We start from the raw sequence: 13,463 nt of genomic DNA on the forward strand, positions 1-13,463 counted from the left end.
AGTACTCTGTGTTGTAATACTTGGTGTTGTAGTACTTGGTGTTGTAGTACATAATGTTGTAGTGCTTGGTGTTGTAGTACATGATGTTCTAGTCCTTGGTGTTGTAGTACTTGGTGTTGTAGTACTTGATGTTGTAGTGCCTGGTGCTGTAGTACTCTGTTTTGTTTTATAAAATGTTCCTGACAACATAAAGCTAAATGTACCGACCACTAAACTTAATCAGATCCATTACTTGACATTGTTTTATCCACACTGGCCGCTTAACTTACCGAGATTGCAAAATAAGCACTTTATAGGACGGAGGGGCCAAGCGATACAGCGCTAGACTGCTAACCCGAAATACACGAGTTCGAATCCAGGTTCAAGTAAGTAGAACGTCCATGAGTCCACCCAAAGTAAAGGCGGCTGACCACACTATCCTTTCAAGAAACATGAACTCTTCTTCATCTGCCCAGTGTCCAATAGAACGCTTGGTCTAAACAGGAATCTTTTACTTTCAAAAAGCACTTTAATCCAGTTATATATTATTGTCTATTCTGAAAATCTTTACCTAGTTTGTTTACCTAGTGATCATTTATCATTTATTTCTATCTTTATAACCTGTTTTATCCCAGAAAAATTCATTTCTTTTAAACATTGGCACCCCCTTCCTCACAAATGTAGACAATAGACAAGGCCTTTGAGAGCGGGGTGGTGGCGTTCTTCCCACGTTGGAAATTATTGCTTAGATTACTCAAAAAAAAAAAAAAAAAAAAAAAAAAAAAAAAGATTACTATTGGGTTTTTTTTTTAATTGTTTGTCCGGGTTTAATTAAAAACTGCCTGAATGGAAGGCTGGCTGAGATGTGAGGGGGGAAAATATTTCATCCGCTTTGTTGCTTTGTTTGATATATTTCATTTGCTTTGTTGCTTTGTTCGATATATTTGATCCGCTTTGTTGCCTTGTTAGATGTTTTGTTTCAGTGACTTTAAAACTAATTTTTTTTGTCATTTTTACAACAGACACAATTTTACACGCTTCGCCATGTGGCAATGTTATCATTTGATTTTTTTTTAATCGCAGGTAGATCTACATTTGTGTGATTGATTGAAACCTGCTTCATCCTTCACCGTGCAGACGTTTTTCTATAGGCCTTCGTAAGCAGGATTTTTATAAAGGTGTTTGTGTTAGTCTGAGCTGTTCGCTGGGGATCTAGTTCAGGTGTGGACCACAACCTTCCAGTGGGATAATCAAGCCCACAGGGATAACTAGACACACTAGGATAATCAAACTTATTGGGATATACGCGCACGTGAGGATTATTAAGTCTACAGGGATTACAATACCAATAGGATACTCACACCCATTCGGATAAGCTATCCCACTAGGATAAACAAGCCAACTAGGATAAACTATCCCATTCGGATAAGCTATCCCACTAGATGACCAAGGACCCACTGGGTACATGATGGATGTCCACTAACTCCACCCCCTACCTGCCGTAAGTGAGCACCATGCTGACCATCTGCCTGCTCGTCCACCTCACCCTCGGGCTGGTCACCGCTGAGGACACGGGCTGCAACTTTGACTACGAGGGCTGCACGTACAACATCTACCTGAGCCCTAAGGACCAGGCCAACATGGGGGGTCGGGACTGTGGGGTCAGGGACCAGCAGCTGCTGTTTGACCGGGCCCAGAACGATTACTCCGCCAAGCTGGACGACATGGAGAAAAATTTCTCTTTTCTCAGGGACGAACACGAACAGAGGATTAAAGTAAGGTTTAACTTTGTCTTGTGGTTAACTTTGTGGTAAACTTTGTCTTATGGTTAACTTTGTGGTTAACTTCATGTGGTTGAATTTGTTCGTGGTTAACTTTGTCTTGTGGTTAACTTTATGGTTAACTTCACGTTGTTACATTTTTTTCGTGGTTAACCTTTAGGTTAACTTTGTGGTTTACTTTGTTCGTGGTTAAATTTCTTCGTAGTTAAATTTGTTATAAATTCCATGTAGTTAAATTTAGGTTTAACTTCACGTTGTTAATTTTGTTCGTGTTAAACTTTGTTTGCGATTAACTTTGTTCGTGTTTAACTTTTTTCGCGGTTAAAGTTCTTCGTGGTTAAATGTGTTCGTGGTTAACTTGGTTATATTTAAGTACATCCTACCCCCTCTTCCCCCATCGGTTAACGTTTTGTTAACTTTGTTGTTTAAATGATTAATATTTTAGTTGAGTGTCAGGTTAACTTTGTTATTAACGTTATCGTTGTTAATTAAGTCAATCTTTAGCGTTGTTCATGGTTAGGCTTCGTTGAACGTCTCTAATGTTTGTGTTTGTGTCTAATGTTTGTTGAATAGAATTCTAATTAGTTTCACCCCATCACTGCTTATGTTTAATGATGTTTAGCTTTTTTCTTTGTTCGTCTGCGTGAGTTGCCTTCTGGTACTGCATACAACCACAAGTCCTAGTTTTCACCCAATCTACCCCCCCCCCCCCCAATATCTCCCATGGCCTAAAAAATTACCTGGTTTGTGTGAGCAGGCCATGCGTACGCTCACTTAATTAGCAGATTTTCTCACACCTGAACCGATTAGCCTCCTGTACCCCAGCCGACCTTATGTCTGCCGGCTGCCCATTTTTTAAATATACTTTACTCATGCTACATGTTGCTACACATCTCACAGTTATGATTTTTATATCTCACAGTTATGATTTTTATATCTCACAGTTATGAGTTCTATAGTGTTGAATATCTTGACAAAGACGGGCCTTTTTGACCTACAATTCTGATGCTCGTAATAGTGTTTCTTTTTTATCTTTAACACAATAGAGCTTTCTTTGACCCCCCCCCCCCACACACACACACGCATACCTACCACGTGACTTCACATCACTCACTGAATTTTCCCCAACCTCACAAACCTCTCTACCTCACTTATTTATTCTCTACTTACTCCCCTCCTCTTCTCGTTCTCTCTCGTACACACATACCCCCCCCCCCCCCCCTATAAATCAACATTTCTTCTTTTCCTCACTCTTTTAAGCAACCCTCTCACGACCCTCTCTACCTCCATCCTCCCCCCACCCCCACATGAAACTATAGTTTCACTTTCTCAGCCACCAGCATACTCCGGCTACTCTAACCTACCCACCCCCACTCCCCACTTACATAACTCCATCATAAAATTAAAAAACAAACAAACGCAAATGTGGTCTGTCACACACCCTCACTACATTAAAGACGACGGCTATTATAATTTAACACGAAAACAACAATACATAATCTTTCGACTTAGAACAGGCCACAACAGACTAAATCAACACATGCACAGAAAACTAAAGGTTGGGTGTAGCGGGATGTGCCCTTGTGGCAAGGCCCCGGAAAACACGGAGCACGTACTCCAGGATTGTACTCTGTATAGCCAGGCAAGAGGCAGACACTGGCCCCAGCCCACCCCACTCAGGGAAAAATTATATGGGGCATCTGACAAACTGGAGACCACAGTCCGGTTTGTCCACGAAGTTGGACTTGTTGTCTGAATCCTCCACCATATTCACAATTAAGAACGAAGAAGAAGAAGAAGAAGACATAACTCCGACTACTCTAACCTACCCACCCCCACTCCCCACTTACATAATTCCGGCTAATCTAACCTACCAACCCCCACTCCCCACTTACATAATTCCGGCTAATCTAACCTACCCACCCCCACTCCCCACTTACATAATTCCGGCTATTCTAACCTAACCACCCCCACTTCCCACTTACATAACTCCGGCTACTCTAACCTAACCACCCCCATTCCCCCCTCTTCCCCCACCCCAGGAGCTGGAGAGCACGGTACGCGAGCTTCTGGGTCTGGACAAGATCAGAGAGAGGGGTAAAGACGACACGGGTCAGTCGCCACTAGGACCCCTGTCATTGGACAATGCTGAGCTAATGGAGAAGTTAGAGGTAAGTCTAATTTAATGGGTCAGTGGTCACTAGACTAACTCAATGTACAAACATGTACAAACTCAATTTGTCAGTCTGTACATGTTTGTACACTATCTTGTTTGCTGAATTTGTATACTTTAATGTATAATGAATTTTCAAAAACCCTATTTGCTGAAGTTTGTATTGTGATTTGAATACTTTGTGATACCAAATATGATATGGATCATTATCTTTCCCGTTCGTGGGGCAGATGAAGTAGAGTTCATCTGTTTCAGAGACTTCAGCATATGAAGGGATAGTGTGGTCAGCAGTATGCCCACCCGCCTTTGTCCTAACGTAAGTTAGGTATCCATCTTCTGACTTGAACCCGTATTTGAAATCGTCAATGATATGTATGTTTCTGCAAAAGAACTTGATATTCGATGCTGTAACAACCACTGTTAGACTAAGTTAGGTATTTGTACCACACATTGTAAAAATGAACCTGATGTTTGTGTTGTGCCCCATATCAACCTAATGTTATGCCCCATATTAACCTAATGTTATGCCCCATATGAACTATTTGTACCACCCACCCTAAACCTGACCTTGATGTACACCCCACAGAACGAGTTCAACAAACTCCGTAAGGAGATCCGAGAGAAAAGCGACGAGCTGCTGGACACAAAGATCCGACTGAACGAGACAAGCACCAAGGTCCAAGAGGTCCAGCTCTCACAGTTCCAGACCAGCCAGGATCTGCTCAACGCCGAGAACCAGGTGAGCGAAACCGTCAGGTAGACATCTGGCTACTAGCCATGTATAGGTGAGATCTTTCTAACCAGCTTGTGACGTCACCAGGATTTTAAAAAAAATATTTGCATGCCGAGTACCAGAGCCCACAGTTGGCTTTACTTTGATCGATTATAATTTCAATCGCAGAAGAGTAAACTAAAGTTTGACCTTGACCTTGCAGATCACCATGTTGCTGAGAGAGAGAGCCATCTTGAAGAATCAGCTGAAGGACCGCTCGTACAAGCTGGAGGTCTCGGGGCAAAAGGCAGCGGAGTGTGAGAACAAGAACGTCAACCAGCAGGAGGAGATGATGAAGGTCAGTGGGTCAGTGGGTTAGTAGGTCAGTCGGTTAGTGGGTCAGTGGGTTAGTTGGTCATTCGGTCAGTGGGTTATTTGGTAAGAGGGTAAATTGGTCAGTGGGTTAGTTGGTCAGTGGGTTAGTTGGTCAGTGGGTTAGTTGGTCAATGGGTTAGTTGGTCAGTGGGTCAGTGGGTTAGAGTGTCAGTCGGTCAGAGGGTAAGTTGGTCAGTATGTTAGTTGGTCAGAGGGTAAGTTGGTCAGTATGTTAGTTGGTCACAGGGTTAGTTGGTCAGAGGGTTAGTTGGTCAGTAGGTAAGTTTGTCAGTGGGTCAGTGTGTTAGTTGAGCGGCCAGTCAGTCAGTTAACCGGTCAGGTGCAATCAGTCAGTTGGTTAGTTAATTGGCCAGTCAGTCGGTCAGTGCTTTTATTTCGGTGACCAAACAATTATTTTAAAGCCCCTTTGAAAATCTACTTCACGCGTTAAATAAACTGCTAGGGCTGAAGCTGTTTTTCACTAAGTTTTACCAAACGCTGCTGAGATACACAGAAAACTTATAGAAATTTATCAAATTCGGGTTTTTTTGGCAAGTATCAGGAGCTCAATTAATCCGTTTACAGGCATCTTGACTGATTCCGTAGCCTTGGTTTTTGGGCACGAGTTAGGGCATAAGCTGAGGCATAAAGCTGGGGCAGCAAGCATTAACGTGCTGGGGCAGCAAGCATTAACGTGCTGGTATTAACGTTCTTGGGCAGCAAGCATTAACGTGCTGGGGCAGCGATCATTAACGTGTTGGTATTAACGTGCTGGGGCAGCAATCATTAACGTGTTGGTATTAACGTGCTGGGGCAGCAAGCATTAACATGCTGGGGCAGCAAGCATTAACGTGCTGGGGCAGCAAGCATTAATCTGCTGGGGCAGCAAGCATTAATGTGTTGTGACAGCAAGCATTAATCTGCTGGGGCAGCAAGCATTAACGTGCTGGGGCAGCAAGCATTAACATGCTGGGGCAGCAAGCATTATTGTGTTGTGACAGCAAGCATTAAACTGATGGGGCAGCAAGCATTAACGTGCTGGGGCAGCAAGCATTAACGTGCTGGGGCAGCAAGCATTAACATGCTGGGGCAGCAAGCATTAATGTGTTGTGACAGCAAGCATTAATCTGCTGGGGCAGCAAGCATTAACGTGCTGGGGCAGCAAGCATTAACGTGCTGGGGCAGCAAGCATTAACGTGCTGGGGCAGCAAGCATTAACGTGCTGGGGCAGCAAGCATTAACATGCTGGGGCAGCAAGCATTAACATGCTGGTATTAACGTACTGGGGCAGCAAGCATTAACATGCTGGGGCAGCAAGCATTAACGTGCTGGGGCAGCAAGCATTAACGTGCTGGTATTAACGTTCTTGGGCAGCAGGCATTAACGCACTGGGGCAGCAAGCATTAACGCACTAGGGCAGCAAGCATTAACGTGCTGGGGCAGCAAGCATTAACGCACTGGGGCAGCAAGCATTAACGCACTAGGGCAGCAAGCATTAACGTGCTGGGGCAGCAAGCATTAACGTGCTGGTATTAACGTGCTTGGGCAGCAAGCATTAACGCCCTGACTTGTCTGTCCTGCAGCTGTTCCGCTCAGAGAACACGCTGAAGGAGGAGCTGATGACCGCCCAGTTGAAGCTGAACATCACCAAGGCGGAACACGAGCAACTGGAGGCCAAACACAACGACCTCAAGGCCAAACACGAGAGGACAAAGTTCATACTGAAGATCAGGGAGAAGGAGCTCATTGACTGCTACCAAGGTAGGTGGGACACGCAGAGACACACAGGCACACGGACATACAGACACACACACACTCAGACACACACACATACTGAAGATCAGGGAGAAGGAGCTCATCGACTGCTACCAAGGTAGGTGGGACACACACAGACACACAGAGACACACAGAGCCACACACACACACACAAATACACACACAGACACAAATGGTGCAGACTTCTAACAGATTTTTGCATAACTTTAAGTTTTAAAAGATTGAAAACCTTCTATCGAGGGTTTCTTTCATGCATCTCTCTGGGAGGGTGGGGCACTGCCCTCTCCCCGGAGTATCCCCTCCCCCCCCCCCCCCACCGCACGCACGCGGACAAAATTTAAAACATATATTATAATAGTTATATAGAAAATATTTACTTAAACCGCCCCCCCCCCCAATTGATTTCAGCTCCCCTCTCCCTATCCAGAGAGAAAATGTCTAAAAGAAACCCACTACCACAAAAAAAGTAACCTGCCCACCCATCAAAACCTAAACCATTCATTAATAATCACTCGTCACTTCATCACTGTCAAGTAAATCTCTAGACATATCTATTCATTAATTAAGATAACTTAATTAACGTAGAATTTCTGCACTTCAGTCTTAGCCAAGTTGAAAGAAAATCGCGAACTTTTTTCTGTCTGCTCTGATAGTTAGCTGTTGGCCTTCAGCAGAAATTGTTCCAGTGAAATAAATTACTGAAATAACCAAAATAATAAACTACCCATTCCACGTGACCTACATCCTTTGTTTAGGTGTTGATGTCGCGAAATTGAATATGGGGCGGGGTGGGTGGATGGTTGGGTGGTTGATAAACATACTGTATGTCATATCACTGACATCTCAGTTCTAAGTTCCTAATGTCAAGTTCTAACGTCGTAACGACAAGTTCCAACGTTCTAATATTCAAGTTCTACATTCCTAATTCTTATGACGCGTTTTAAGTTCTAAATGACAAGTTCTAACGTCCTAACTTTTATGGCAAGTTCTAACGTTCTAATTCTTTTGACAATTTAAAAGTTCTCAATGACAAGTTCCAACGTTCTAACTTTTATGGCTAATTCTAACGTTCTAATTCTTATGGAAAGTTCTAAGTTCTCAATGACAAGTTCTAACGTCCTCTCTTATGACAAGTTCTAACGTTTTAATTCTTATGACAAGTTCTACGTTCTCAATAACAAGTTCTAACGTTCTAATTCTTATGACAAGTTCTAAGTTCTCAATAACAAGTTCCAACGTTCTAATTCTTTTGACAAGTTCTAAGTTCTCAATGACAAGTTCTAACGTTCTAATTCTTATGACAAGTTCTAAGTTCTCAATGACAAGTTCTAACAAGTTCTTACGATAAGTTCTAAGTTCCTATTGTCCATCGACTATTCAGTGTGTCCCAAGTACCAAAGTTACCAGTTACACAGAGATGCCATACACAACAGACCAACAATAGGGAAAACAAACTTGGTTTAGCTTTTGTGGCCAGATAAAGCTATAACAACTCAAGCACGTTGTCACACTTCTCAGCTCCGTGATGGGGGGGGGGGGGGTACAGGGTGGGGGCGCAGGGGGGGGGGACGTCTAACCACAAAGGAGTTTTATATTTCTGTGCACAGAAAAGCACTGGCGTCAACTAATATAAACAAACCAACACGTTACTTCGCGGCATTGTTTACTTATCTAAGTAGAAATTACTTCAGTGACAACTGCGATATGTGTCACGTGATCTGTTACTTAATTTAGAATTGACAGTGTTTACGTTAGTCTTAGTGTTCGGGAAATTCGTTGCTGAACGGATACAATTCTAACTTGGATTGTGCGACATGCAATGTTTGTTCTTCTTCTTCGTTCCTAATTGTAATGTTGTACGGGGTTTCCTCCAACATAATTAAGAACTACGAGTCAACCCCCACTCCCCACTTACATACCTTGTGTCATATCTTTTTACTTTCTCGTATATACGAAGTATAGAGAAAGTCTTGTAATCGTGCAAAAAAAAATCGAGATTTTTACAAATCTCGACGTTTTACACCTCACTGATACGGAAAAAAATAATTTTGCAATCTTGTCCGTATGTCTGTGTGTCTGTCTGTCTGTGTGTGTGTCTGTCTGTGTGTAAACACGATAACTTGAGTACCGTTACAGCTAGGTTGATGAAATTTCATATATAAGTATTTTATCAAAATCGTAGATCCGTATCAACTTTTGAGCGATTTCCGATAACCGGAAGTGGTACTTTTTCAAAAGCCTATAACTTGAATACTATTTCAGATAGATAAATGAAATTTCATATGTAAGTAAAAGATCTAATTCTCTACCTTCTGTCAAATTTTGAGTAATGTCCGTTGACCGGAAGTACTAATTTACGCTATTTCCGATTGCTCAAAAAACGCTTGTAAATTTATAAAGTACTAATAATATTGCGCACTATTATGCACATTTTGTTTTGGCGTTCGCTTGGTGCGCAATTCTTTTTTCTATGAGATTCTATTCTATTTTTAAAAGTTTAAGTAATTAAAAATCATGTCTATATTCCAAGTTATATAAGAATATTCGAGAAAGTTTAGAGGAGATCACTCCCGGTTTATTCAACATGCCTTCAGTAGCGTTCCTTAATTAAAGGCACTAAGTCTTTTGTCTGCCTTACATCTGCTGTGTCTGCTCCATGTCTGCTTTATGTCTGCTGTTTGCATGCTTTATGTCTGCTATGTGTATGCTTTATGGCTGCTCTATTATTGCTCCAAAAATGTTATGACATCACAAGGGTTAAACACAACACATAATTCAAGAACTAAACACCGAACAACCAAACATTACAAAGTTAACAGACGAATGGCTTATCAGCCCAAGGTCAAGGGTGCCTCCATGTGGTAATGATAACCCCACGGGTTCAATAAAAAACTTCAGGTTATGACCGCCACGATATCTCCCCCACCCCCAGACAACCACCCCACATAACCGCGCGGGTTCAATAAAAAAAAACTCCAGGTTATAACCGCTATTATATCACCCCCACCCACCCCCACCCCCACCCCTTTACCTGCATGAAGAGCCTGCTATCTCATGCTCCTTACATTCAGTGGGAGATTTATTGATCGAGACCTTAAATAGTTCCAGAATCTTCTAGCTCTAAAATCAAGTCGACATCTTCTTTAAAACTTTGTATCTCCCCCACAATTACATCGTTTTCGTTTTCTCTGAAAGCTTAAGATCTACATGCTAGGCAACACATGGGGGGGGGGGGGCGTATTAAAAAAAAGAGGGGCGCCGCGCAGATAAAAAAAACAATCTGGGTCTCTGTGATTAGTACGACTGTTAAGATTTAGCTATAATTGTATGGCCACAATTAAAAGACCCTAAATTTCTTCCACTCCCACCCCCTCAATTCGTTCAAAAGTTACGTAACTAGACGTTCATTGTTTTTTTTTAACAAAAAGAACAGTAACTGGAACCTGTGATAATCTCTAACATCATCATTTTTCATTCGTGCCCAACACACACAGGGCAGATGAAGTAGAGTTCATCTGCTTCAGAGACCTCAGAGTATGAAAGGATAGTGTGGTCAGCACTATGCCCAGCCGCCTTTTGTTTCCCCAACGTAAGTTAGGTACCCATCAGAGCTGGGTGGATTCAGGGACGTTCCACTGATTTGAACCCGGATTTGAACTCGAGACTCTCGTGTTAGCAGTCTAGCTTCTCTCACCTTCTCTCATTTATATTATCAAATATTGTTGTGTATTTTAGACCTCACCTGTAACTCGTCAGTCTCATTTCTTCCACCCCCACCCCTCAATTCGTCCAACAGTTACGTAACTAGACGCTCATCTTTTTTTAAACAAAAAGGAACAGTAACTGAAACTATTGATAATCTCTCATGTCGTTTAGCTGTATTCAACCTCTTCATATCTCACTATCAATGTGTTTCTCAACAGTCTGTCCTTTAAATTTAATTTTCTATGCACGAACACGTCATACCCGACCCAGGCGCCATAGGAAGTGTCGCTATGTAAAGTTATATTTTTTAGGCGACACTTTTATCTTTCAAACAAAGTGTAATTTTAGCAAACAAATCACGTGACGTCTAGCGTTGACTGACGGGCGGGGATTATATAATAGACATAGAAATGTCAAGAGAGTACGTTTGAATTAGAGATGAGTTGAACATCTTTAGCTGTCAGCTGGCTGTTCCACGGCCGATCGGGTTACATGGCCGTGATACGGGAACAAAAGTATGTGACGTGTGTGTCGTGTATTGGGTAATGGGTAGTAAGTTAGTGGGTAGCGGGGTAGTGGGTGGTGGGGTTGTGAATGTAGTGGGGTAGTGAATGTAGTAGGTTGGTAGTGGGGTAGTAGGGCTAGTTAATGTAGTGGGGTAGTGGGGTTAGTGGATGTAGCGGGGTATTGGGACTACAAAATGTAATGTTGTACAAGAGCTACAACGTAAGAAGCTGTAACAGAAGAAGCCAGGCTACAAGCGGACTTAAGATCTTCACTCCTGACCTACCAACTTTACCAACCGCTTGCCCTACAGCCCATTAGATTCTAATGAAGGAATTTTCTTACAGGCTCTGGTTTCTCTAGCAGCCATCTAACGCCTGCCAACATCTGTTGCTGTGTAACCTCAGCCTGCGTCTGTTTTATGTCGGTTTTCTTATCACAACTGCTGGGGACAATACAAATTTACACATGCATTTGGTTTATATTAGTGTGTATAAACATTAGGTGTACACGAGCAGTAGATATGCACGAACATTAGGTGTACAGAAATATATTAGCTATACACAAACATTAGATTTACACAAACAGGTGTACACAAACGTTGGTGGAGACAAACATTTGGTGTATTCTTCTAAAAACGTATACACATATAAGATTAAATAGACATTACTAAAAATCAACCATTATGATTAAGCAATAACAACCAAACATAGTTTAATTAGTTGTGTGTAGGTACTCTATATTAGAAAGTGAAAAAGCCGTAAGTAACTATTCAGTCAGTGATTAGATAGTCGCTTCATCAATGGCTTAATTAGCATGTCTACTGTGGTGACGTGAAACTAAAGTCACAAAAACAAATTCACAAGAAAAGTCACAGGAAAAAGTGACAGAAAAAATGTCACAAGAAAAAGTGACAGGAAAAAGTCGCGAAAAATAATAAGACAGTGAATTGAAAACCCAGTTGATGGGTGGTCTGTATCACGTGATTCCCGTCACGATTGGCTGGCTGCTAATCTCAGCAGTGTATGTGGAATGTTCTGTCAGTCAAGGTCACATTTAATTGGACTTAGTCTGACCCTCCAATACTTCACACTGATGGTGTCAACTTCTTCTCTGGCACACGGCTGCTGTTCCATTTCTGCCTCGTTCCCCTGATGTTCCCTGTTTGTTCCCTGTTTGTCCCATAAACGTCCCCATCAAATTCTGTATGAATGTTTTTAGCGCAATTTCCATTCTGGAGAATTGCGTTTATTAACCCGTCATTTCTGGATGTATGAATGTATGAATGGATGGATGGATGGATGTGTGTCCGCAGCTTTAAGTCGTATCTCCTCCTCAACGAAGCAATATCGATGACTAGTTCCAAAAGCAATTATGTTAAGCAAGTTACGAGGATGAACATAGGCTATAAAAATTCCGGGTTTCTTTCATGGATTTCCCGGAAAAGCCAAAAAACCTCGAAAAAAAGCAGTTTTTGGCCCATATCTGGGCAACCAGACCACTTAGCGACTTGAATAATGTACCAATCGATTCCTGCCATAATTTAGAACAATATTGCCGAAGAAAGTTTTCAAAAATATCCTTTCGTTCGGTCACAAAAAATTTTTTGAATTAATTAAAATTAGGACCGAATAAGTAGGCATTTTATGCAAACACACCACACGCGTCATCACGTTCAATAGCTGCACCATCACGTTCTATGGCTTCGTCATCACGTTCATGTAACTCTATTGTAAATAAAACATGTAAAATACTGAAATTTTTTTTTAATAAAAAACGTTTTAATAACTAACCAATGGTTTTACTAACCCTGCTCTTGATTTACGCTACGACAGAGCTATTTTTAGATAACATAAGGAAATTGCGCTAAAATTGTCACTAGACTTTTTAATTAACTTGTTTTTTCAGTTTCTTTAAATATTTGTTGGACAGACGTGACATGTAGGATGCATTTGTTGGACAGAAGTGACATGTAGGATGTATTTGTTGGACAGACGTGTCATGTAGGATGTATTTGTTGGACAGACGTGTCATGTAGGATGTATTTGTTGGACAGACGTGTCATGTAGGATGTATTTGTTGGACAGACGTGTCATGTAGGATGTATTTGTTGGACAGACGTGTCATGTAGGATGTATTTGTTGGACAGACGTGTCATGTAGGATGTATTTGTGGACAGACGTGTCATGTAGGATGTATTTGTTGGACAGACGTGTCATGTACCCAACTCAGGTGGTCTGTTGATGCATCATCAGTACAGCAGTATGTGATCATTAACATGTGACATACACCTGTTGAACGTGTCAAGTATGGAGAATGTAATGTCCTCTTGAAGCTGATCATAAAGCATGACTTGTTCCCCTTGGTATAATTACGTCCCCTTGTTATTAAATCTAGATGTGTGTTAGAGATGGAGAGATAAAGACGGCTTAAAACATTTTCTTGGGGTTAGTCATTT

General features: G+C 41.7%; 1 protein-coding gene across 3 annotated transcripts in view; it reads left to right on the forward strand.

Annotated features, from left to right (window-relative positions):
• LOC131952722 (uncharacterized) overlaps positions 1–13,463 on the forward strand; it is a 47,094-nt gene that overhangs the window by 11,646 nt on the left and 21,985 nt on the right. For all 3 annotated transcript variants that reach the window (XM_059315522.1, XM_059315524.1, XM_059315523.1), the window contains exons 2-6: positions 1,063–1,754; positions 3,803–3,931; positions 4,520–4,672; positions 4,869–5,003; positions 6,604–6,781. In XM_059315522.1, coding sequence (XP_059171505.1) covers positions 1,494–1,754; positions 3,803–3,931; positions 4,520–4,672; positions 4,869–5,003; positions 6,604–6,781 — 856 coding nt within the window. In that variant the 5' untranslated portion in view covers positions 1,063–1,493. The remainder of the gene's footprint in view (positions 1–1,062; positions 1,755–3,802; positions 3,932–4,519; positions 4,673–4,868; positions 5,004–6,603; positions 6,782–13,463) is intronic.

Source organism: Physella acuta, unplaced genomic scaffold (genome assembly GCF_028476545.2).
Source record: "Physella acuta isolate Inbredline_101_S28 unplaced genomic scaffold, ASM2847654v3 ptg000890l, whole genome shotgun sequence".
NCBI classification, from domain to species: domain Eukaryota; kingdom Metazoa; phylum Mollusca; class Gastropoda; family Physidae; genus Physella; species Physella acuta.